The sequence below is a fragment of the Branchiostoma floridae genome, chromosome 18 (assembly GCF_000003815.2).
Source record: "Branchiostoma floridae strain S238N-H82 chromosome 18, Bfl_VNyyK, whole genome shotgun sequence".
NCBI classification, from domain to species: Eukaryota; Metazoa; Chordata; class Leptocardii; order Amphioxiformes; family Branchiostomatidae; genus Branchiostoma; species Branchiostoma floridae.
In genome coordinates this window covers 5,257,650-5,282,921 of record NC_049996.1, presented here as the reverse complement: position 1 = coordinate 5,282,921, position 25,272 = coordinate 5,257,650, and the positions used below count along the sequence as shown (strand labels likewise).

Genomic DNA, 25,272 nt, shown 5'->3' with positions numbered 1-25,272 from the left:
CACACACATACATAGCCTCGTCAATGGTGTGGATGATTTTTGTTTAATGATCATAGACAATGCCAAAATATGAGGAAATGACGCTCTACACCAATAGTACTAATAATAGATATTCAATAATAAGTTTTTCTGTTTTTCAATTCAATTACACTTGGGCTCAGTGAAAAATTGTCTCCATATCTGTGAAAAAAAACATTGAGAGGCTACAGTAGAAGTTCCCATTCCTTTTAAATAAAAAAAAAAAGGTTACAAATAAGAAATTGTAAACTTTAGCATTATTACGGCCCTCCTAAGCGTATACTTACATGGGACAAAAATGGTGGTTATGATTACATACATGGTTGCCATTTCGTCTCTAATAAAGTTATTATAATACAACTTTTGTTGACATCGTGTTAAATTTTCTATTACTTCTACAATATACTCTTTAGGAAAGAAGATTATTATGAGCTGATACTGAGGGGTGCCTTCCTTGGTGGTCTGTGTTTATTGGTAAGTCAATGTGTATATATATATATATATATATATATATATATATATATATATATATATATATATATATATATATATATATAGTTTTTTTAGAAACCTGACATACATTGTGTTCGTCGCAATAAGTCAACGATAGCCCTGGTAATAATTGATAATAATTCCTTGGTAATTATTTCCCTTAAACCACCCTGTCACATATACAAGACCACGGCAATGTTTCCGACCAGACACCCCCTTCCCCCAACAAAGATGGGTACTGCTTATGTCCGTCTTTAAAAAAAGGTCGTTGCCTTCTACCACCGTAGTCGCATTGTTTTACAGTGTAAGCACACTCAAAAGGTTGTTCGGTGTAATATAATTTTTGGCGTAATAGTTGATTTGCTGTTACAGTTTCGACTTGTAAACTCGTATTTAAACCTAAGATGATTTTTTCATGCATAATATTTTCACCATCTTGTTCTACCTTTGTAATAAATTTGATTTTTGTCAAAGACTAAAACGCACCGTATCAGCCTCAAGAAGTAACACACCAGATTTGTACTGAAAAGCGTAAGCTGCATCCTGGGATATGTTGAATTGATCCATACACACGGATAGTCCCCTACGCCGTTTGGTACGTGTGTTAGCTTGTAATACATGTAGTACTAATTATAGAAACTCCATATAACACCCTATGTTTGTTGTGTTCCAGCCTGGTCTTTGCCATAGTTACTCTGTCGGCCTTCTTCACACTGCTGTACGGTGTTCAGTACGGTAGAAGGAAGGCCGAGGCTTGGCTGTTCGCCTTCCTCGTGTCCTTCCTGACAGATATTATCATTGTCCAGCCACTGAAGATTGTCCTGATCGTCATCTTTGTGCGGCTCATCTCTAAGGTATGTCAGAAATAATGCGGCACTGGGGCAATGCGTTATGTTTCATAAGTATGCTAGAAAACAACACAAGCTACATATACTCATTATTACAATACATCACCTATATGTAACCATCCTACATATGCCTCATTGTTGCTTTGATACTGATACGATTTTTATAGCAGATTTAGCTTTTTTTTTTTACGGAAAGCTTCCCCACATTTTTTTTATAAATAACATGTGTTGCTGGATATAGTATATGTCTCTGAGTAAAGTTAACATATAATTACTGTTAACATATAATTACATTCAGAACGTTCGTTATACTTAAAACCGTTTTAATAATTGAAGCGTGCACGTTCTTTACATAGTACTCTTGTTTCTTCACAGAGTCGAAAGGGGCGAAGGTCTTAACACCGTAGAGCACTCTTACAATGGAAGAAGTTGCCTAGAGTAAGAATCAAATTCTAATGGTTTTATCTGTAATCATATGTTAAAGTTGATAAAGTTTGGGCGTGCTTCTTCGGCTATATGTTAAGTTCTGGATGTCGACTAGCCTATGTTGCACAGTATATTGCTCTTTGGGATTGATTGGTCATTTTCCGCCAACTTCACCTACCCCGCCTGGGTTCTTTTGGCATACCCTTGCCTGGGGGGTCATTACATTGCGACGTTGGTTTTATGTTATAACGATACCAAAATTACAAAAAAAAAGATTGTTAAAAATGTAGTCTAATGGTGTCTAGTAGCAAGATAGTGACATATTCACCTTCTGGCGTTCCTTTCATCTATATCTTTATTAATTCATTGTTTTAATACCACTGTAGGTACACTTGAAGAAACTGGATGAAGTAGCCAGTCGACGACTGTCACAACTTTCTTTAGACTCCGAAGACCGGTATTCTGCAGACCCGCTCGCCTCACGCGTCAGCGTTGATTCACAGTCTTCGCGAGATGTAATAGACACTGTAACTGACCAATCAGAAATCTACGAAGACAGGGAATATATTAATTATCCTCAATTAGACGCATCGTCAAGTATCGTTAGTGACTCTTGTCCGTCTACATGTACAATAAATGGTAGAGGCCAAGCAAGGACGTCTTGGTTGGAAGAACATGACATAGATAGTAAAGATGGCAGGGACGCGTACACGTTACCATTTCAGGAACTTGTTTTTGATCTACCATAAGTAACCAGATAATCAAAATGAAAGGTTTCAATTGGGGTCAAGTTTTCTTGTTGGGATTTGTCGTGAGGTCATTGAGGCCATGAGGGAAGAGGCTAGGGTCCAACAACGTATATAACATAGATACAGTTTAAAGTCCTAAGACGTCTTGTAAGCCAATGTACACATGTTTACACACATGGTACAAATAATAGCGAGAGACATAATTTGAGTCCATTCATTTCGGTCATTTCCGGTACTTTAAGAGGCTTTTAAAGGAAGCCAGAGTTGGTGCTGTGCGTATGTCCGGTAAAAACTTTTACAGATGACAATGTGACGTTTGATTAGGTCCACCATGTTTACTTCAATATTAGGACTGGAATAACTCCTTGACTTCACACACAAAAACATGTGATGTTACTCAATTAACTAACAGCATAAGCCCAAGTTGAAATCCATCTACCGTTACATGTAGCTATGTACGTTTATTTTTGAAACATTGTATAATAAACTGATATTCCCGTATATAGAACTTTATTGACCGACTGTTGTAAATGATACAATGTGTGCTTCGTTAATACTATAGCTCTCGTTAATTAATGTTGTCATTCTAAATTTGATGTTGACCTGTCTGACCGAATACTCGATATCTCCAGTGTTCTTTGTAATAGTAGTGGTGGATTATTTTTTTCTAGGAAATAATAATTTAATGGTATTTACAAGGATAATTAATTATGCCTTAGTAAGTATAATTAAGTAAGTTCTCTAGTTTGCTAGGTAAAAAGAATGATTTGAAGACTACATAAGAATAAGGTGAAAATTTGTCTTAGAATTTTAATGGCAGATAGATTTTACTAGCATTATCATGGTAAAAATTCACTATAAAGAATATTTCCAACGGTTGATATACATCTATATGATGTTAAGTAGGTACGTCGGCAGGAATTGTTTGACATATATAATTCTACCGTTAATTTTTCATTGTTATCTAACATTGACTATATATTTATTTATATAGATACTTAATGTTTGGAACAGAGATAAAGGTGTCAGGTGGTAACTGAAACATATTTTAATAAAGCACTTGGTTGTGTACAAAGAATTTTGCCTTCAGAAACAAACTAATGCGGACCAAGTTTAAGATGTATTTGGCTGAATGTGTATCGGCTTTACGTTAACACGGCTACTACAGAATTCTTAAATGCAAACAATTCTCGCCACGTCGGCGATTGGTCATTACCATACTCGAGCGTGTTCACTAGTATAACATGCCTTCCAAGTTTTCAATATTATGCTATCTTGATTTGATTATATGAAAATCATCTTCTGGGAACCTATAAACTGATGCGAGCGCGGGAAAATGAAAAAAAAGTTTTTTTTCCAGGTACTTTGGATGATTTACGGTATGCTTGATATCGATGCAAGAGCGGTTTTCATACATATTATCAAATCATAATGTTCTTTTACGCTACAAGACATTACACCTTCTTTTACGCTACAAGACATTACACCTGACACGAACAGAAAAAATAAAAAGATGACCAGAATCATCAAAGCATTTGATTGAAAGCATTTGCAACAATGAAAGGAAAACATGTTTTTCGTAACCATACCATGTATCAGACGTAAAAGAAATAAAGGTCCCAATGATTTAGAAATGCTTCTATTACGAGCTTAAAACAAAGGCTATGAACTAATTTGGTTTTCTAAGTCTTTCTATTACGAACAGAAACAAACTTAAGGCTATGATATGATTTTGTTTTTTAAGTCTTAATACACTTAGGTGCAAGCATAAGTGGGAACTTGTACTTTCGTGAGTCTTTTGGCGGCTGGTTAGAGATGACCTCCCATGAGATGTTCTTTTTCTGGAAACCTGCTTTCTCAAGGTAAGGGATCTGGGTCTCCTGTAAAAAAAGGCATATAGAAATTTCACTGCTTTTATAATGACTTTACTCGATTAAAAACGTCATCGTGTTACTAAAAGTAAATTTACTACATACAATAAGTGTGAAAGCATAACTAGGGAATGCTAATATGGATTGTATTGAAGGGATCTGGGCCTTACAGCGGCTTGTTTTGGAACTGCAGAGACTGGTTTAGTGTCAGACTTTAAAAGAAGATAACTCAAGTTATGATCGATGTATCGTCATGATTTGTAGTTTGTAGATAACTAAGTGTTGTTTTATATAGTTAAATGTTCATAATTGAAAATAATTTACAAAGGAGAAAGCTAGACGGGGGGGGGGGGGCTTTTGAGGCCTGCGCTAACTTTGATGTCCTGTAACTCAAGAACGGCTTACGCTAGAGCCACCAAATTTGGTGAGTTTTCGAAAAATATTGTTAGCAACAATTTGTTTGAAGTTTTACAAATTTTCCATTTTTTCTTGTTGCCATGGCAACCATTTATTCACAGGCAGTTTTGCCAAAAATCGCTATTTTGGGTTCTAAGAATGTATTTTTCACATTTATTTGCTATATTACTGCGATTTTGTTACATAAATAAAATCTTATATTATTAAGCATATTTTTCATAATTAAATATACATAAATTATGCTAATTTGATGACGTCATCAGCCCAAAATCCAAGATGGCGGACCGAATGGCAAGATCAAGAATAACAAACTAATTATCCCTTAAAATTTTTAACTACCTGATATTTTTTCATCAAAAATCATCTAAATGAATAAATTTAGTCTATTTCCATTGCACTTTGTGATTATTTGTTGCCCAAAAAAGTATTTTTAAAAATACAAGGTGGTGGGTATAATATGGCGGAGCCCAACTCGTATCTTAGATGTGCATGACGTCATTTAATGACGTCATATTGACGTTATTGATGTGGCTATTGGCAACGCAAGGCGTAATAAACATTTTTATTTTGTTATCGGCACTTGTTGTTACATTTTTGTACCATAACTTAAAGTTTTCTGAGAATACCCTTTTTTCATGGGTTTGGCCAAAATAATCAAATTAATGACGTCATAATTACGTCATCTTACGTCAACGTAACGTCAAACGTCACATACTTGTCAGATGTTATGTCGACATTATGTCCTCAAAACTTGGTGGCCCTACGGTACGTCGTTTTAGAGTTAGAGGACTTGACCTCAAAAGCCTTCGCCCCTCCCCAGTCCAGGGATGACCAAAAAAGCCCGGTCTGAATAGGGTTAATGGGTTTTAAATTTTGTAAATTTAGATTTTTTTATTTTCTGAAACACATACCCTTAGACAGATTTTTCGTAATTTTACCAACTTACTTTAAACATGGTTTCAATGTTGTCGTACTTGTTTTCTAGTAGTTCACCCCATGAAGTTAGGTTACAGTAGGTCAGAACTCCGCCTGGCTTCAGTAACCGGCAGGCGTGCTTCCCGATGAAGTCAAACTGGTGGGTGTGCCACTCCGCCTCAGACAGGGGGTACGTGTCGTACAAAATGCCTGGTAACATGTTAGACACAGTCATTTCATCATTAGGTAACGTAAATTACTGCAATGCAACACGATACCCTAAGGCCGAGTAATTTTTAAAAAAATGTTGTGTTCATGCGGGGAGACAACTTGCAGAGGTGGTATCACCTGTTTTGTCTCCCTACCATTCTTTACGGGAGGTACAATTAATAAATAAATATGCATTCCGAATATAACTTATATAACCTTATTTAGACCGGATGGGGCGGGGGGTTGAGGCTTGTGACAACTTTTATGTCACATAACTTTAGAACTGCTTACGCTAAAGCCACAGCATTTTGTGAGTTTTCCTTAAATCTAATTGGCAACAATTTCGAAGAATTTCGGTCAATTTACATCATTTTTGCGTTGCTATGTCTTTGACAGGGGATAATTCAAGATTGGACGCAAAATCCGAGAGGCAACGAAATCTTCACGAACATACCACGAATTCAAGATCGGTCGCTCGGATATGGCATCGACCGTTAAAAAGGCAACGACCGCCGGAGAAATGGCAACACCCATTACTTAAGGCAACAACCTTCTATGAACCGGAAATTTGTGGCGCCAATTGAGCCCCCACCCCTTGGCCTGGGAATGCACAAAAGACAAGCCTGGATAGGCTTAAAAGGGTTGACCGTTAGTGGCATAGAGTAGTAGAATACCTACCACGAACATATGCTACACGATTGTTTTAAATATGACAAAGTATACACAAGCATACTTTTCTACCATTGAGAACTCTACGCACTGACAATCTGCACAAACAATGGTCCGTTGCTAATAGAAAAAAAAACTACATAATAAACAATAAAAAAAGTTACCATCAAAATGTCCATCGGGTAGAGTTGGGACAACATCCTGCCACATGCCCTTTATTGGGAAAATCTGCAGAGATTTAGAACAGGAAACACCACGTTAATCGGTGTTAATAAAAGTAAATGGTATTTTGAACTTATGCCTCAAATGTGCCCGCTTATCTTTTTGCATAGGAACCTATAACATCCGTAAAGAAGTCTATAATCTCTAGTTTTGTAACAGGCCATATTGTAGTTGAGTCTTTGAAGGAAGCCTTTGCAAAAATTTCTTTCATTCCAATTTTTTTTTTTTTTCTTTTGGGCTCTATCAACATAACAAACGTGATAAATATCATGCCATTTCTGTTTGGCGCTGCGATTCTCGTACTTATATAAAACCAAAGAATAAAGGGACAAGGGAATGTCACTTTATGCTTTAGGCAGCGCACATGTACACGGAAAAATGATAAATATATAAATTGCTGTAGAATCGTTTTTGTCTATTGTTATTGCTAACCTCATTTCTTTAGGGAAAAAAGGTTGGGGATTGTATTTCTCAGATATGAAAACCACAAAGACCATGAGCAAAAGAGAAAAAAAAACATCGGTCTTAAAAGTTGTATGAAATGTAGTTCTTTTTTTAATCATTCTTTTTCTTTCCTGACTATACAAACCTGTTGCCTTATATTTGTAAAACATCCCATTTGACAATTCTTTACTATGGAACAAGAAGAGGAGTATGGTACGAAACGATTTTTTCCAAAAACTAAAATACATTCTACTACGTTACCAACAACAAAGGACCCAACGTTTCAAAATTCGAGACTTCCAGATATACTGTTTCGTAGCAAAATATTTAAGACTTATAATACTAAACATAATATTTTTGTCTTGTACTGACCTTGTGCTTCTGTTCCCTGACCCACTGTTGTAGTCTCTTGAACACACCGTCGTTACATTCAATGATCCAGTGTTCATCGATTTTGTGCCGCTGAATCTCGCTGCTGGCAATGGCCATGCCAAATCCGATTTCAAGGACACGGCCACCTGAGGAAATATTGAATTAACAAAAACATCAATTTTGCAACAAAATGTATGCTGTATTGGCTAAACTAGTAATTCAAAGTAAATATTATCATTATACCACTGTGCCTTTAATAGTAAGTATAAGGCGTTTATTTGGCCATTAAAATCGCATTGCTGATAACCATTAAATGTCTGTGTATTATGACAGGAAAGTCAGTTGAATTTTGTTCGGAATGTCAAATATAATAAAGAAAGTATCGGAAAGGTCGATGAAGTTATGCACCAGCTAAGAATATACGGCAAACTAAAATGACACAAACATATACAAGTAATCATGAGTTTATTCTTAAAGAAATGCATTATTATTTAGATAATTTTACCACTATTCAGACAGGAGGGTTTAGCTTGCACCAAATTTGATGTCGCAGAACGCCTAAACGGCTTACACTATATAGGCACCGAATTTTATGACATTTCCTAAATTTAGTTTGCAACGTTGTTACAATATTTGTATAATTCGTATAATGTATTTATCTGTTTTTTTTCTGCTACATTGCGGCTATTTAATCACATGAATAAAATTTTATATAAGTTATGATATCTTTTGTCACTAGATAGCCGGCGCTTTTAAGAAATTATCTGTGTTTGTAATCATTCATTGGACTGTATTTGTCATATATGGTAAAATCGAAGGTGTTCTGTTTGAACTGGTGAATAGCAATCTGAACTTCTTTCTCTCGAACTAGGATCTCAGATCAGTAGTGGTCAACAATGGCAACCAGAGTACTGCTCAGATACTCCACGGAATTCATAAAGAACTCCAAGAACATCACTCCAAGAACAAATGCACAACTGAAAACAATGATACGAGATGTTGGGATACTCAGGGGATCAAGGCGGCAAGGAAGAACGAATGCGGGTAGGAACTTTAGTCGCAATATCAACACAGTGATTGATATATAAAACGTTTATATAAATGATTTTTTCTCAATAAAATACAAATTTCTGATGAAATCAGACCAAAAATAAGCTGATTATACATCTCATCGTGATATGTTAGGCAATCTTTGATTTTGAACGCTTACGTGATCTCATTAGCATAAATTGATAATACCGAATCGTTATAATATGTTACATATAAAAGTTATATAAAAAGTTAAGTCTGTTAAGAAAATCTTATCATTTACACCAAAATTAGTTAACTTTATGAAATATGCTTTTCAGAAACCCGTTGCCATGGCAACACGAAAAATGGTAGAATTATTCCATTTCTTGTTAATATTCTAAGTTACCAAGGGAAGACGTCCTAGCACAAGCCCTAAGCGCATTTTTTTTTTCATTCTGTGAGGCATATACGTGTTAAGTAAAGGTGGGTTACTGCGTCCACGGATGGGGAGGGCTGTTCCATGGCGATCTTTTCCACTATACATGTACGATGTTAACTCAAAATAAAACTAAAGTTGGAAGCTATATTGTTGAAACTTTGTGCGAACATGGAATCATCCAACAGAGGCAGCGGCCGCTAAATTTAATGGTCTTTCTAGTTAACTTCACATTGTTTTAGCTTAAGTTTTTCAGGGCAATGACGCCCCAAACGTATTTTCCCGATTTTGAGTTCCCATGGCACAAGCCGTCGCTAGGCACTAGTAGGACCGGGTAAGTGCTGAAACCATGACCCTCAAAAATGAGGTTTTCCGCATTTAGAGGGATAATCTTTCCTCGGAGACTATGCTAAATTCAATGAAATTTCTGTTAAAGGAAAATGTTTTTGATGGCGACAAGCACCAGAGCATCGCTTGCGCCTGTGGCGCAAGCCATCGCAAGGGGCGACCGGGGAAAAAAATTAAAATCTTGACCATCTAAAACTTCATTTCCTGCATTTGGCATTTGAGGGGCACATTTTGCTTGTATTTATGAAGACCTAAGGCAACTGTTATACCCCCCCAGGCTAACAAAATAAAAAAACTTCATTTACCGTTCCATAGATGATTAGGTCAGGGAATAAAGCGAATATTTCCCTACCGTTGCAGCTGGCGACTTTAGCCAGTTTGTGCATGTAAGGCGTCTGCCACCGTTCCATGACGGGTTTCCCCATGATTGACAGGTGCTCGTCCGTCGTATCGTAGTCCGCCGGGGCGTCTGTCCATGCTGGCTTGCAGTCTTCTCCGGATCCAAACACAGGCTCACCCTCTATGGCGGTCATGTTGATACATTAGAAAAGTCGCTCCGCGTTAGAGAGATCCGTGCACAGTTCGCAATCTACTATTATTGGGTGCTTGTTCTGATTTCCTCTCTTAAAAATATCTGTTATTGATTGCTGGTAGTTTCGTTTTAAGGCACGAGTTGTTCAGCTAGATGCCAGATGGAAACGTCTAATTGGTTCTTGCGCTGCCTTTTTGTGGTCGTGACCGGAGTGGTATACATGTGTATATACGGTCAGGACAATGCGCAAGAGACGCTCATCCGTCGTTAGATAAAGCGGTCTATATAAAGAACGTGATATTAATTTTTGTGATATTTTCTGTAGGGGACCTTGATCCTGAAATAGTTTTGAAACCGATCTTAGAACATGACTAGAGCATGACCGATACCTACTTTGTGCATGCCATTCCTTTAGCGGCAGTTAGCACAAGTTAGTCTCTTCATGTGTTGTAAATGTGATAAAAGCAGCAGCTGCTACAAAACGTTTTCCGTTTACAATAACAACCATGACCTGTTGTTAATGAATTGTGACCTGTATGCAACTACTTATTTCTCTTAGAAGAGGACATTATTTAAAAAGAATGTACATATGCACTTCTTTTATATATATACATCAATTGTTTACTCCTGTATAGCTGTAACATCTTATATTTAGAGAGTGTAGAATTGTTTTAAAGATTAATGTTTTTCTTTACCTTTCATGATTTGTGGTTTTCTTTACTTTTAATGATCCATAGACATCCGCATGAGTCAAAACAAATCTTATGGCAACGTGCCAGGTGCAACTAAGGGGAATTTGGTCTGGATCCAAACCAAAGCAACTGATTTTGAGCATGTTATAGAAACCGACACACTTATCAAAAAGAGTAGGAGTTACAGTAACATCCCTAGTAGCCTTTGTAACCCCTGTTTCGCTTACTTAGTCAGTTAGTCAAGCATAAGGATTGGAATTAATTGTTTTATAGCTGGACATGTTGAACAAGAGAGATGGATTCGTCACATCATGCTACAGTCATTTTGAACAAAAACACATCGATCATGTAAGTAATGCCAAGATATACATTCAATACACACCATGAAGACCAACTACTTAACGTACGTCTAGAGCCTACTGGGGGATGCGGAAGGTAACTTGAGTCCTGACGCTATTACTGCGCTGGTTGCGGACGGGCTGTCGTGAACCAAACTTGTAATCGGCTGCTCCGCAGCCAACTGATAATGATGATGATGATTTGAGCTGACTGATATGATTGTTTCATATGAGGAGATACAACTACCTGTTGTGAGTTTTATTTCAGTACTTCATGCATCTTGCATTAAGCAAGTTCGTTAAAAAAACATTTTCACCGGACTTACTGTGGTGTTTTTCCCCGCCATTCCTCATTGATAACACACGGGTATCTTACTACTATTCTTTTGTTTGATTTTTTTAATCATTATACAGATGGTTGAAAGTCAAAGCTGCATTTTTCCTTAAATGTGATCTCATACCTTTATGCAGTGCATAGTACATGTAAAAATATCATTTTGACCTTCCGGCTTTGTCTGAGAATGTCTTAAAACTCCATTTTAATAAATGATGATTTTATCTAAAACAATCGTAAATGGACATGTTGGCAACCCCTTGGCTAAAAAAACACAACTTAAGTTTAGCACTATCTGTGATAACAGACATGGGTACCATCGATAATCATTTACTTACATGGTAAATAATATATTTATATATATATTGTAAAATGGCAAACCTATTTATCAATGAATATATCATTAACAACGGTATTTTCAGTCCAATCCGTCCAAAGTTATGTATTATAGGAAGACAATTTTGAAGCAACGAATGTTATTAATGCTGAAAACACTGAACTTGTTACACAAATATCTAATGCATACATATATGAAATAGACAATCATCACCCATCGTTCTCATGTTAATACTGTTATTATATCAATTTGCAGTTATTTTGTTTGTGTCTTCCGATTTTGCAGAGCCAATCCAACAAAAAACAGGAGGTCCGCCTAGTAGTCTGGCTTCGGGGTTGTGCAGACGTGGTCTTTCAGTAGTGACAGGATAACAGCCTGTAAAATAAACACATCAATAAATGATTGGCGCCATAGACTTCCTGCAACCTACGATCCACTGTTTAATGAGTCACGTGTTCTTCCTGCATGACGTAACAGCAGTGGATTGTAAATTCTTTTACAAAGAGCGGTGCTGTTAAGTCAAAAATTTGGGTGAGTCCAATTCTTGTGTTGGATATTACAGTTAAACTAGTTTATAAGAGCCAAGTTCGGACTTACAAAAAGCTATCTGTCATTTTTTTGTTCTTAACTATCTAAAACCTTCCATAGAAATAAAATCCGGACCTAAACCTGAACTGCTGAACCTGAATCCGGACCTGAACCTGAATATATGATTGGGTACGAACCACTAGTTAGGAGCAACCGAAGGTGTCTTGGGTATGCGGAGTTTCTACATAAAGAGAACATTAGATTTCCCCGCATGCTTATATAAAACGTATTTGGGTGCATTCAATCCGGACAAACGAGTCCTGCTTTATCCTATGCTCTGCAATTTGGCTCTCCAAAGCTTTCGTTGGCCTATTCTGAAAGCTGCTGGTCCGAAAGAAAAGGATGAGGATCCTCAAATGTACAATAGAGGCATCACGAGCAACCTCCATGGAGGTGAGGTCCTCCATGTAGGTTGGTCGTACAGCCATCCAGCACCATGGAGCGAGCTCTACGCACTATGAATACAAATAATTTTTAGAACTCCATGGAGGAGCTTCTCTTGTAGAAGGCAAACAAACGGGCTAAACTAGCAGCCTTACGCACCATTAATACTTACCATTACAGTCCACTTCCTGTTCTCAGCCTCTTTCCAGACCAGTGACCGGTCGCTATAGAACACAGCATCGTCAACTTCCTCCTGCTTCCTGGGCAGGCAGTGAAGAAACACCCAGTCCTTAGCTGCCACCTCCGCTAACTGCAAGGACAAGAACACATAGAGCAGGCAACACTATAATTCCAGACGAACACTTTAACTCCAGAAAACTTTTTAAAATAGATTGACCAGATGATATTTGTAGTTATGATATATCAACTGATTATGAATATATATGTTGCAATTAGATGGCTGCATGAAGAAGGCCAATTCTGCAGAATTCTGGGAACCTGAGCAAGAATGCTGGGACCCTGAGCATGAATATCAATTCTGCAGACTTTTCGTCGTAGAGACATCTAATTGTAACCCTATTAAGACCAGGTATCTTAGTATCTTAGATATGACATCATTTTATGACGTCATTTCAATGGCATTGATGTTGTTACTGGCAACAGAAGCAAGGGCGGGGAAGCTTTTTAGACCTACGCCAACTTCCATGTCGCATAGCGCCAGAACGGCCTACGCTAGAGCCAACAAACTTGCTACAAGAAATGGATTTTTGAAACTTCAAAGATGTCGGATCCCAACTAGTATCTTAGAAATGACGACATCATTCTATGGCTTCATTTCGATGTAATTGATGTTGCTATTGGTAAGAGGAGTCGTAAAAAACACCATCATTCTGTTATCTGTACTTGGTGTCCAGATTTTTTCTTGGAATTGAAAGTTTATAGCCTATACAGAAGTAGCTGAAGCATCAAGAGCTAAATGACTCATTCCCATCAAAATTGTATTTGTCTTTTATTTATTCCCTATTGGACTGTATAAAATCACCTACGCCTCCTTTATTTCTCTATTCATAGTTAACATATGGAGATTTGCTAAATGTCACTTACGCAAGATACACGTAGCTCTCTGAAACAAGTGACCATTTTTAAAATCATATCCGGTTCCTTGAGTGACTTCTCTTTGACGAATGGCCACAGTAAACTTTATGATATTGATTTTAAAACTAAAATATTGATCTATAAGCTACTACTTGTTAGTAACCCCTAGTACTAGCCAAAGAGTAGTGTTCTCCATAATATACGGTCATGTGCATCAATATTTTCTTATATCAGATTTTACGTAATGGCGTTAAAGAAAAAAAAAGACCCACAACAATGATTTCGGGTTCAAAAGACAGTTGCACAATTCGAAGAATGCCATTAAGTTACTATCTTAGAAGTAGATTTGTATTAGAACATTCTTACACACACACACATGAGCTAATTGACTTATTTGCATCAATATTTAAGATTCTTGGAGAATGTAAACCTTACCTTATGAGTGACTCGGTACTCCTCAAAAGCCATAAGTGTCTTCATTGTTTCCTGCCTTGGTCCGATACCGTTTTTTCTCCTTCTGTCTGCCACAATGGCATTGGCCCCTTCACACGCCTCCCTCGGGTCGTTTGTGTGGTAAATCTCGGTCTCGTACTTGGTAATAATCAGACGAAATGTGGGAACATTAGGCTACACATGTAACTGTTATTTGAATCTCAATATATTCGAATAAAGGGGGAAGAATTTATTTTACGGTAGTCAACCAGGCTTTCTCTGTATTGATACGGTATTAGCTGTTGCATCACATTAATATCTTTGTTCTGCAAAGATCCAAACAGCTGATAGAGCAGGAATAGTCCATCAGAAGAGTCTGTGACGGACATTTCTGACGCAAACCACTTAAACATTCTTAACTCAGCATGTTTGTATCAGGTGTTACAAAGTAAATCGTCGATGCGAACCCCTTACCTGTTTGGCAATCTCTTCTGCATATTTTGTCACCTTCGGTCAGGTTTCATACCCCTACAGGCCATATACATGTATATTAAATTCAAGATATCCAAATACATACTAATATGATTAACGTTGCCAAACGGTTTTCTCCATTGGATAATGCAGTATGAGGCCGTATTACCATTGGGCAGCTATGAACTAAGATATAAAATAGAGATAATATAGATTTGTTCGAATTATTAGTGCCATATACGATTGTACTATGACTATCACGTGGAGGTAAAAAAAAGAAAAAAAATTGCACCCAACTAGTTTTTTTGTGTTTTATTAAAGCGCGCTAGGGCGGAAGTGGTACTGAAGTACCAAACACAAATTTAAAAAAAAACACGTATCAGAAGAAAGCATTTTAAATTTGCTCTTTAAATAGATATAAATAGATAAAGAAACTAGAGGAAAATCAATAGCGTCCCTTTATATACAATAAATATATATATATTATAATATATATATATATATATATATATATCCCCGTCATCCAAGCAGAACGTTTTGTATCGTTATGATATTAAATTAGTTCCACATAGTATATGTTAGTTTATTTTTCCTGTTCTGGCATCCCGTTGTTATGTGTTTTTATTGCTGAACACAGTACCTTTGGGCATGCGATTTTCAGGTTAACACCCAGCTTTGGAGCCGCCATCATGAAGGAGTGGATGATGTTGTTGCCGTCTCCCACCCAGGCAACAGTCAAGCCTCTCAGGTTGCCAAAATGACCCTTCGTGTACGAGACAAAATAGATATTTTGGGTAACAAAGTTTCACCTTCCATACCAAGGCGTGCACGAGAAAAACATGTTACGCCATTCGTGTCCATTTACCTGGGATCCACCATGCGAGCGCGGTGCTTCACCACACTGATATAAAAGACATTTTAGCAGAATTGTTTTCTTGTATAAATAAGGCCTTGAAATTTACATTTTCTGCATTTTTTTTTAAATCAAATATTGAGTTTGTTCACACGTACGGTGTAACCCGTACACACAGTATAACATCAACACATAGTGTCACACCAACACATGGTGTAACCCTATTACGTGGTGTAACCACAACATATAGTGCATCCAAAACACATGGTGTAGCCTTAACACAGTTTGAAAAATTCTACACTCTAAAAGCATTAACAATAACTAGCACAGGGTCCACGCACATGTAGAAAGAGTGTTTGTTATACCTGTAGTGTTTGAAAGTCCGCTAGGATCTGTAGTGGATGGTAGAGTTCGGACAGAGCGTTAACAATAGGGACACTTCCTTCTTCAGCCAGTGCCTCAACATCCTCATGTTTACACATTCTGGCAAGTATGAGGTCCACATACCCTGACAAGACCCTGCAAATATTAATGGTCCTAGTTACAATAATAACTTTTGCTTTTTATTGCTTTTAAGTGTTGATAATTGTTTTTGTAGGTCTGTTGTATTTGTATTCTTTCTATTCACCTGGCTGTATGTATGAAGATTGTTTTACGAGATGGATGTTTGTAGCGCATTGCTGTAAACAAGAAAGGCCAGTTCTTATTACGAGGAACCTATTATACATGTTTCTCATTGATTATACAAATGAGGTCCTCATTTGCATAAAATACATCAGTTCATCATCTCCTATACCTAAATAACAATGTGTTCTAAATAACAATGTGTTCTAAATAACAATGTGTTCTAAATAACAATGTGTTCTAAATAACAATGTGTTCTAAGTATGAAAGTCTTACCAAAGAAAGCTATTGTAGCATTATCTTATAATGTATGTAAATGAGACCCCAATTTGCATAAATCACGTCTGTCTGCTCAACTTACCGTCAATGTCGCTGCCAAATGTCACAAGAATTAATGTTTTCTATTCAAGACTATTATAACAATATATCAATAATTATGTAAATTAGATAACAATTCTTATTATTGATGTCTATCGATATTTTAAAAACATGCTGGCAAAGACAATATTCTTACTTGGCAGAGTCCTTGACGGTTTCATTCACGCCCAGGTGTATGTCATCCGGGGACAGGAAATATGACTTCCCACCAAGTAAGCTAACACCTGCAGTGATAGGGTGGCATTATAGAATACCGGCAAAGTCGACTTGAGGAGTTTCAAATGTGCATAAACACAAACTATACAGGAAAATACTCCAATCATTTTATTGGCCATGACATAGATGCTAGGATCACCAAGTCCATCCTTTACCCAGTACATAGAATTTGAAAATCTCTCAGTAGAAAAGAAACCAATACAAAACACATGCATTGAATAAATATTTTAATAGGTCAGAATCGAGGGTTATTAGCACAATACGATACGGCACCCAACAATGGCACTTACACGAAGATGTTGCGCGTAGTTGAGGTAGCACATAACGAATAATATACAATGATGAATCAATCCTTTGTCACCACGAAATGTCGTGAAATAAGTCTCGCGGTCATGTGGCACTTAGCAGAGACCCAATCGACAACCTTCTTACTTTTAGGCCTAGACAAGGATTTCCCGTCCAATCACTGTATACGTACTATAGAGTTTAGAAAAAAATAGAAGGACATGAACGTATCTCAACCCTGAGAAAAATGGAATCCTGGAAAATAAAGTGCGCTGGCTGCACCTCGAAATTAGGAGGAATGATGTTGATAAGTCTGTTTATATTTATTCTACTTTTTGGAGCTTTTGATGACGAACAGATACATAACATAAATTATCATCATTTTCATATAAGTTATTTTTAAAACAGCTTACCTGTCTCAGTTGACAGCCTAGTCCTGGTACTTCTCTTCTGGAATATAAGAGCAGCATACTTGCCCACTAAGGGTGTGTAGAGCTGATGGGAAAAATGTAAGTTTGTAAGGAGATGTATGAAATAGTGTGTTACGATGTATTGCAGATTTCAAGCGCAACAGTCTTGTGGAACTGCTGTTATTTACTGTAGCGGAAACCTCCAAACTTTGTTATATTAACCATATCATCTGCGTTTTTGCACTGCAGGCGCCGATTTCGTTTCAAACTTTGAACGTGTTGACGGATCATAAGGACTTTTATATGTAGATAGCCAAGTGATAAATTACAAAATGAAATACTTATTTTGCAAATCAAAAGCTAATTTGCATGATCAATTAGGAAAGTTTGAAATCCACTGAATTCCATTAGATGGCTCTCAAACTTGCCACCTGCGTAACTAAGAAAGACAAAAAATATTGATACACATTTATTATGCAAATAACGACCTGATTTGCATAATTGGTGAGAAATTATTATAATTCCATAGTAGTGAATTATGGAAAATTCAATGTTTTATTATGAAGCTTAGTGAAGTTGAACATTATTAGACATAAATTATGCAAATGGTATTAATATTTACATAATTATTTAGGAAACACGACATAGGTCCTTTAACCTCGGCCTCTGATACGATGCGACTTTTGTACTTTGGACTTGTACCTCTGTGATACAGAGGATGATCAACCGAGACAAATTACGAAAAATCATGACCTTATTGGCATAATAACATGGGAAAATGTAAATAATTCACTCGAAAAAAGATTCAAACCATTCGTCGAAGGCATGAGGTCCCGGAACTCTAGTTTCTACTTACTTGAGTAACATATTAGGTTATTTTCTTGTATTTAAAAAGTTTGTTTTCATATTGAAAAACAAATGTTAGTTCGGTACTTTTATTCAATTATATACTTGTTTAGCAGTCAGCTTTCTGATATTGTCGATGTAAATATATATCAGCCCTTTTTTGTCCAAAACACATCATCCATCTACTTTATCTTAATTTTGCCTTTTCATTGAGGCGTAAAGCATGGGTTACGTCTGCAACTGTTAGACACCCGGGTAAACAATATTGATACAAACCTTCCCTTTACAACTGCTTTTTCTAGTTAGATGTACTCGTATATGAATCGTTTAATTAAGTGCATTTGTAATGACGCAGAAAAAGAGTGATAGATGTCAGTCAAAGGTATTTCTCTTTTTTATCGAGATGTAGAGATTAAATTGTATTTGAATAAAAAGCAAGATTTGTCTGTTTCCAGACCAAATGTTATAGTACAAAAGGAAGAAAAATGTACGCGTTACCTCCCCATTTCTTTTAATCCTGGTCTTCAGGTCTGCAGCCGTCCACAAGAGCTGTTGAATCTCGGACGGAGTGAAGTCTTTTAGCGTCAGGAAGTTCCGACTAACCATAGAAACATGTCCACTACGACAAGAAAAAAAAAATATTTACAAAATACAAAAAAAACAGCACGTGTATCTACCGCTGACTAAGATATCGTCAAATTTAATTATTGAATTAAGGGTTAATGACACGCCTGTTTCTCGGTGTATATAATTTCATAAGGGCCTTTGCTATAACCGCCGAATAAAACCACCGAGTAAACGCAGCAAATCGACACCAATCGGTGTCGTTGCAAATTCTGACAAATCAAAAGGAGCGATACACACAAAGCTGGCCTGAATCTGTGTGTTACGGCAATATAACCAACATGGAACGGGGCCTTCCAATTGGTCCGCGGCGCTTAGCTATATGATAATATTTAAATACATTTCTGAAATGTTCTTTGCAGCTGCATAACGTAACTAGTGACCTGATGGTCAGGTTGTGAAACTTGCACTAAGAGCAAAAGAGGAAGACGCAAAAAAAAAGGCAGAATACAATTCAGCAAAGCTGATGATAGAATGTTTACGAATTAAGTGTACCACTTGAAAGCAAAGCTGGATTAAATTTTTACACGTCGTGGAACACAAACAGAAATTGCAGCTGTCGTTATCTCGCAGCTGTTGTTACCCAGACGACATTCAAGGCCACTTCGTGGGAGAAGTGCCAATGATATACAATTGTTGGATTTACACTACCATAAAAAGCTGCCAAGTCGCTGTGTGGTTATTTTTGGCTTGTAATATTTATTTGGCATTTCCTTGATTCTGGGTCATTCACGTCAATGCCCTACGGTCTGTAACGGCCATTTATGCTGTGCAAACTATCAGAAAACCGATAGTAATCAAACAACTATTAGATACCACGTGATGAGCTAATAAGGCGAGGAATGGGGGTCTTCCATGCCGGGATGTCACAAGTTAACATTTGATCTTGCATTATTCTTCGAACTGTTCTATCTAGGGCTAAGCTGTTGCAGCAAACGATTGCCCCCTTGGTAAGTGTTAACTTCCCCCCTGCCTTGTTTGGTGGGGTATCTCAGTAAAGACGCGGTACGCGGCCGATCTGATAGAGTAATGTAAATGCAGAAACTGTCGCGGTGGTTTGATGTTCGCGGTTTCCGCGGTGACCGCTTCGCCGCGAACTTAAAACCACCGAGAACATTTCCATCGCAGTAAGAGTGCATGGTGCTACCGCGCACTTGAAAACGCCGCGAAAAGTCATTTTATCCCCCACCGCGAAATTAAATCCCCGCGAAATTAAATGCATGTACAGTACTCAATGGATATAATAAAAAAGAACACTTTTACGTTTTATGTGTACTACTGTTGGTCATACTTCAATGTTTTGCACGATATTCCCGTTATAAATTAAAAACGGCAAAATTACATAAAGAGCTAAGCGACGCCACCAATGTGTTTAAAGGAGTCTACCACCATACTGTACTTGTCACACTGTTCGAGATTTAATTTCAACCAGCATTTGTACTTTGGGTAGCCAACTTTATTTCCGACATGAATCAACGCGTGTATTATAGTGGATCTCTCTCAAAGTGGAGACGTCTGAAATGTGCACTTGCGCAGGGTGCACTGCTTGGCCCGATCTCATTTCTCGTCCTTACCGACGACGCTATGTGTGAAACCACCAACCCAGTGTGGAAATACGTAGACGAGACGACTTTAGCAATTATCTAACCTACAATCCAATTTAGATCAGCTATGCTAATGGTCAAAAAGACACCTCAACCTGAACGGTTCTGAATGCCTCACTATGGACATAAAACCCATGCCACCATTGCACATTGAAAACACAACGGTAGCTAGCGCTTCCTATTTCAATGTTCTCTGTCCCAACAACTTACATTGGGACCTTCAAGCTCAGGAGATGGTGGGAAAGGCCTTTAATGAACTTTATTTCTTCTAAAGACCCAGAGGAACTCCTACACTGGTTGTGCACATGTCCTTTAACCTCGGACTAACATCACTGGAATACAGGAAAGAACAACTGTGAAGGCAAGCTTAGGGGATTGTTTCAAAAGTTAAGGGGTGAAAATTTCGTCCGGAGCACTCGTACGAACAGAAAGTGAAGACAGCTCCATGCCATTCCAATAGACAGAAAAAATTTCCCCCTCCGTACCTTGTGAAACTGTTGAACAAGTGAATTATACAGGCACTTTTGCTGTCTTAAAAACACTTTTATTCTTAGCCATATGTTTTAGCACATGAACAGCAAAAAGTATCAGCATTCAACATAAGAAGTAATTACTGTACTGCTTATGTATGCAGATCTGTTGTTTGCACCTGAAACCAACCTAGATAGACCCCCTATCAAACTCAACGACCTAAAAGTCATATTGCCCAATTAAAAAAATCGTTTCAAAATACACGAATCTGTTAGTTTGGTTGTCAAAACTTATTGCGGTTCCAAAAAGGCTCCATTCAAGATAATGGATTAAGATATACGTCACGATGCGTACATACCTTATCTGTCTCTTTAAACTCTTCTGTCCAAGACCTTGGAACGCCGGTAACACGTTCTTTCCGAAAATACCATAAGCAAGCTTTCTCCCTCCGGTAGCGAATCTGAGCAAAGCCATCACTGACTGAAAACGTAGCTTCAATGCAAGGGACAGCACACTTGGCTTCATACCAACTAACTGTAAAAGTATATTCAATCATTACGCAACTAACTGTAATCGTATCCGAAAATTATGCAACTGACTGTATACGTATCCGTTCATTATGCAACTAACTGTAAACGCATCTTTGATGCTACTAACTAGATCTTCGATCACCAGGACCAATGGATTGGGGACAATCCTCGGGAATTTGTATAATCTTTAACAAAAGATAGCAGTCCTCGACATTTAAGGGGACAGTCATCATAGAAACGGGACGTTCTTTATATTAGGGCAGTCCTTGGTACAGCTCTCGGGGAAAGTGGACATACTCACAGGCACCCCGGTCAGCCCGTAGAATCGAACATTAACTCGACAAATCAAATTCCTAGTTCAGCTAAATCACAACTTCCAAACGTTCAACCCGCCAGTTCAACTAACAAATCTCGCAGCTCGTAGGTTATTATTATTACTGAAAGTTGAGGCATGTTGGAAATGACGCCGACCACGCGGCAGACCATCACTTCTGCTCAGTGGTTTAATGGCGGCGTCCACATACCCGGCAAGCACATCATCAAGTTTTAGCATAAATATCTATGTACTAAATATCCGAGGCCTCTTTCCATATCACACGTAAACAAAAAAAGTTATTAACACAATGGTAGTCATAGTTATTGGTGATTTTTTGTACAGCGATGCTACATGCGATATGGGCCGATACATATCTGTGTGCTTGTCGAGACAAGATCATCTTCCCAGCACACTACGAGTGGCGGTGTCTATCAACGTTAGCCGCCGTTAGACCTGGTCCTTCTTCTCAGCACGGGTAGCTTGCGGAAAGTAAAGAGGCAATGAAAGGCAACAAAACACAAAAGTAAAAAACAAGTTTGTCAGGAGCATACATTGTGTATATTCCTTGGCAAACACTTTAAATGTATGCATGTAAAACTGGAACATTTTCAGAGTTATCAAATCTATGCTGTCCTGCTTAACTGATTTGCAAGCTCAACAATATATGTCGCATATACAGCAAACTGACATCGAGCATAACGGCACATGACTAGAAACATCTTCAAATTTGATGTTGAACATTTGTCATTTAGCGCGTAGAATTACATAGCCTTGAACAGTATCCGGATGAATGTTAACCCCTGATATCTCCGTATACTTGTTTTCTCATATTGCGCACATCTGTTCTTATTTATGATAGACAGGGATATTTCAAAGGCCAGCCTGTTCTCAAGTGTCCTTGAAGAATGCAAAAGATTTAAATAACTGAGTCTATGAAGGATCCCTAGGTACATGTTGACAAAATATTTGGGATAGGAGCATTGAATCCTGTAGAAAACTGAGCATAGACTGGGATGTCCATTCCCTCGTTCAACAGTCAACTTCCCCACCCCACCCCACCAAATGCGCAGTACACGAACACAATTATGATTTGACCAATCAAAATTAGCAGGGATAAGTCTTGTCGTGCACAATGGGCGCATTTATACATATGCATATACCCACGTTGTCCCATATGAGGCATAGTGCAAGGTACGAGAAAACAGAAAACTCTTGTTCCCGGGCAACTCACCTATATACATGCATTAACCCTATCTAGACCAGGCTTTTCTTCGGGATTCTTGAGACCAGGGGGGCTCTTTTGACCCCACCCACCCTTCGTAATTTCAAAACGGCTTGGGTAACGATCACCAAATTTGGTAAGATGATGTACTAGTAAATTTTTATATTTTCTGTAATTTTGGTATCGTTACAACGTAATTATGACGTCATAATGTCATATTTTGGGCTAAAATCGTCAAAATATGAAATTACCGCTATATTTAAATGAATTGAACAAAACAATGACTATAAAGGTTATTTTATTGATGTCTAAGTCTGCCAAGTCTTTTGTTGCCTATGACGACGACACTGACGTCTATATGGCGTCAGAAAATGACGTCATTTGTCCGCCATCTTTGATTGACAAGCTTGAATTTTCTAAAATACGTTTTCCACATATAACCCCAAACCGAATAGAAATGGACTAAAATGATCAAGTGTGTTTTGTAAGAAAATAAAAGATGTTGACGGTATTTGATTAAAAATAACATGTATTTATCGTTGAAAATGACATTGTCCGCCATCTAGGATTTTAACCCATGACGTCATCAAATTAGCATAACACGTGCTTAACACGGGTAGGCAGCAGCACTCGGCAGCACACTCCTTAAAGGTCGGCGAAGGCTCCCGGCTCCATCCTGTTAGGGGCTTGGGCTCAAATGCCGTCAAGAACTTCAGCAAGTCCTTATGGGGGACGCAAGCTGAGCCTGGATGGTTCAAAGTAAATGTACCCCTGTAAATTAATCTATATTTAATTGAATGCAGTTATTTTGAACGGGTGTTTAATAATTCAACCTTAAATAGCAGCGGCACCTAGCATTGTGATTCTTGGCCTAGGCACATGTGTTACAGGTTAGGAATCTCTCATATACAGTAACATGCATAATATTGTGTACAAATTTTCCACTGTCAATAAAAAGCCATCCAACCGTCTTCAATACCCTCTAGCCAGTTGCACAGGCGTTCGTACACATTTTTCTGTCTCTTCTTACTGTTGGCCCCTTTATCTTCCTTATAGAGTCTGTTGTATTGGATTCTGTGGCCTTTCACAGAAGAGCCACCATGACCTGAGGCTCGGCCTCCAGGGCATCGTAGAGGCCTAGTAACTTCAGCCCCTCCTTCAGTTGCTCAATTGCTGACTGCAGTGGAGAGTAGTTAAAAAAAAAGTGGTTTCCCAAAATCACCTGATTCCCAATCACAGATCTGTTGAAGTATCCTAACACATTTAACTTATAGTTGTGGTCAAGTAATAGTTGTCAGAGTCTTGCTAAAATATATGTCGATTAAAGGTGGGTATAGTTAGGATACATTATGATACAGGTTCCAGTCAGGTCCGAAAAAGCAACTCTGGGCCTGCAAATGACCGGATTTTTATTATATGATTTGGTCTGGACATAAGAACAGCTCCTATCGAGTAAGAATGGACATTTAAGTTAAGTTTCCAAACAACTTTCCAAAAGTTTCAGCAAAGTTTCCATGTATTACCATATTTTCTAGAACTCATTTTTTCAGCTTTTTAAAATAAGACAAGATTTTGTAAGTTGTTGCAAATTTTGGCACACATCAGAGGTGCTTATTTATTCATTGATGTGTATACTCTAATCAACAAAATATGGTATTTGCACGCACGGACTGGGGCGTCGTTGACTCTGGTGCTTTTTAGGAGGCTCTTTCAAGCTGCAACAAAAACAAAATCACACACTGTACAGCTGTACATACACCGGTGAGATTTTAAAGTTATTAAACATTACACATGGCCTGTATCCTATTCCAATACACTATTACTTGATAGTGTGTTTATGAACCTATGGGGAGCTATAATTAAATGTACTTGCTTTCAAGACTAACATCTACAGCACAACCATTTATAAAAATGAATTTTATCAGTCATTTATCTTCAATTACTAGATAAACTGATGATTTTACGGCATTATGTATCATTGTTAAACTTTTATTATTCTTTACACTGATGTGACAATTGTCAGTGTTACTTTATTTTTGGTCTCTTTGTGTACAATATGCAAGTACAGCAACTATATTTTCTTCTTATTTTGTTTCAAATGACAGCAGTATTTTGTATTTCTTGTTGTGCCTTAATAAGGAAATAATTAGACGTGAAGAATATTGAGTAAGGTATTTTTTTCTTAAACAGGGTGCTAACAAATGTGATTAATGTTGATTTATTTAGAATGCCTCATAATTAC

General features: G+C 37.6%; 2 protein-coding genes, 1 long non-coding RNA gene and 1 pseudogene across 3 annotated transcripts; 1 reads left to right on the top strand and 3 right to left on the bottom strand.

The window, feature by feature from the left end:
• Window positions 1–1,106: 1,106 nt before the first annotated feature.
• Window positions 1,107–2,988, top strand: LOC118405325. The gene is made up of 3 exons (XR_004829884.1): window positions 1,107–1,364; window positions 1,734–1,796; window positions 2,171–2,988. It is a non-coding gene; the product is annotated as an uncharacterized LOC118405325 (long non-coding RNA).
• A 469-nt stretch (window positions 2,989–3,457) lies between these two features.
• On the bottom strand, window positions 3,458–10,224 carry LOC118405309 (guanidinoacetate N-methyltransferase A-like). Its single transcript, XM_035804756.1, has 5 exons — window positions 9,801–10,224; window positions 7,654–7,799; window positions 6,780–6,843; window positions 5,768–5,946; window positions 3,458–4,413 (listed from the first exon to the last, which is right to left on the bottom strand). Exons 1-5 carry the CDS (start codon window positions 9,979–9,981, stop codon window positions 4,273–4,275), a joined length of 711 nt encoding a protein of 236 aa, XP_035660649.1. The 5' UTR covers window positions 9,982–10,224; the 3' UTR covers window positions 3,458–4,272.
• Window positions 4,273–9,981, bottom strand: LOC118406015 (guanidinoacetate N-methyltransferase A-like). Its single transcript, XM_035805870.1, has 5 exons — window positions 9,801–9,981; window positions 7,654–7,799; window positions 6,780–6,843; window positions 5,768–5,946; window positions 4,273–4,413 (listed from the first exon to the last, which is right to left on the bottom strand). Exons 1-5 carry the CDS (start codon window positions 9,979–9,981, stop codon window positions 4,273–4,275), a joined length of 711 nt encoding a protein of 236 aa, XP_035661763.1.
• Window positions 10,225–10,935: 711 nt separating the features above from the next.
• LOC118405314 lies at window positions 10,936–22,270 on the bottom strand (annotated as a pseudogene).
• Window positions 22,271–25,272: the final 3,002 nt, after the last annotated feature.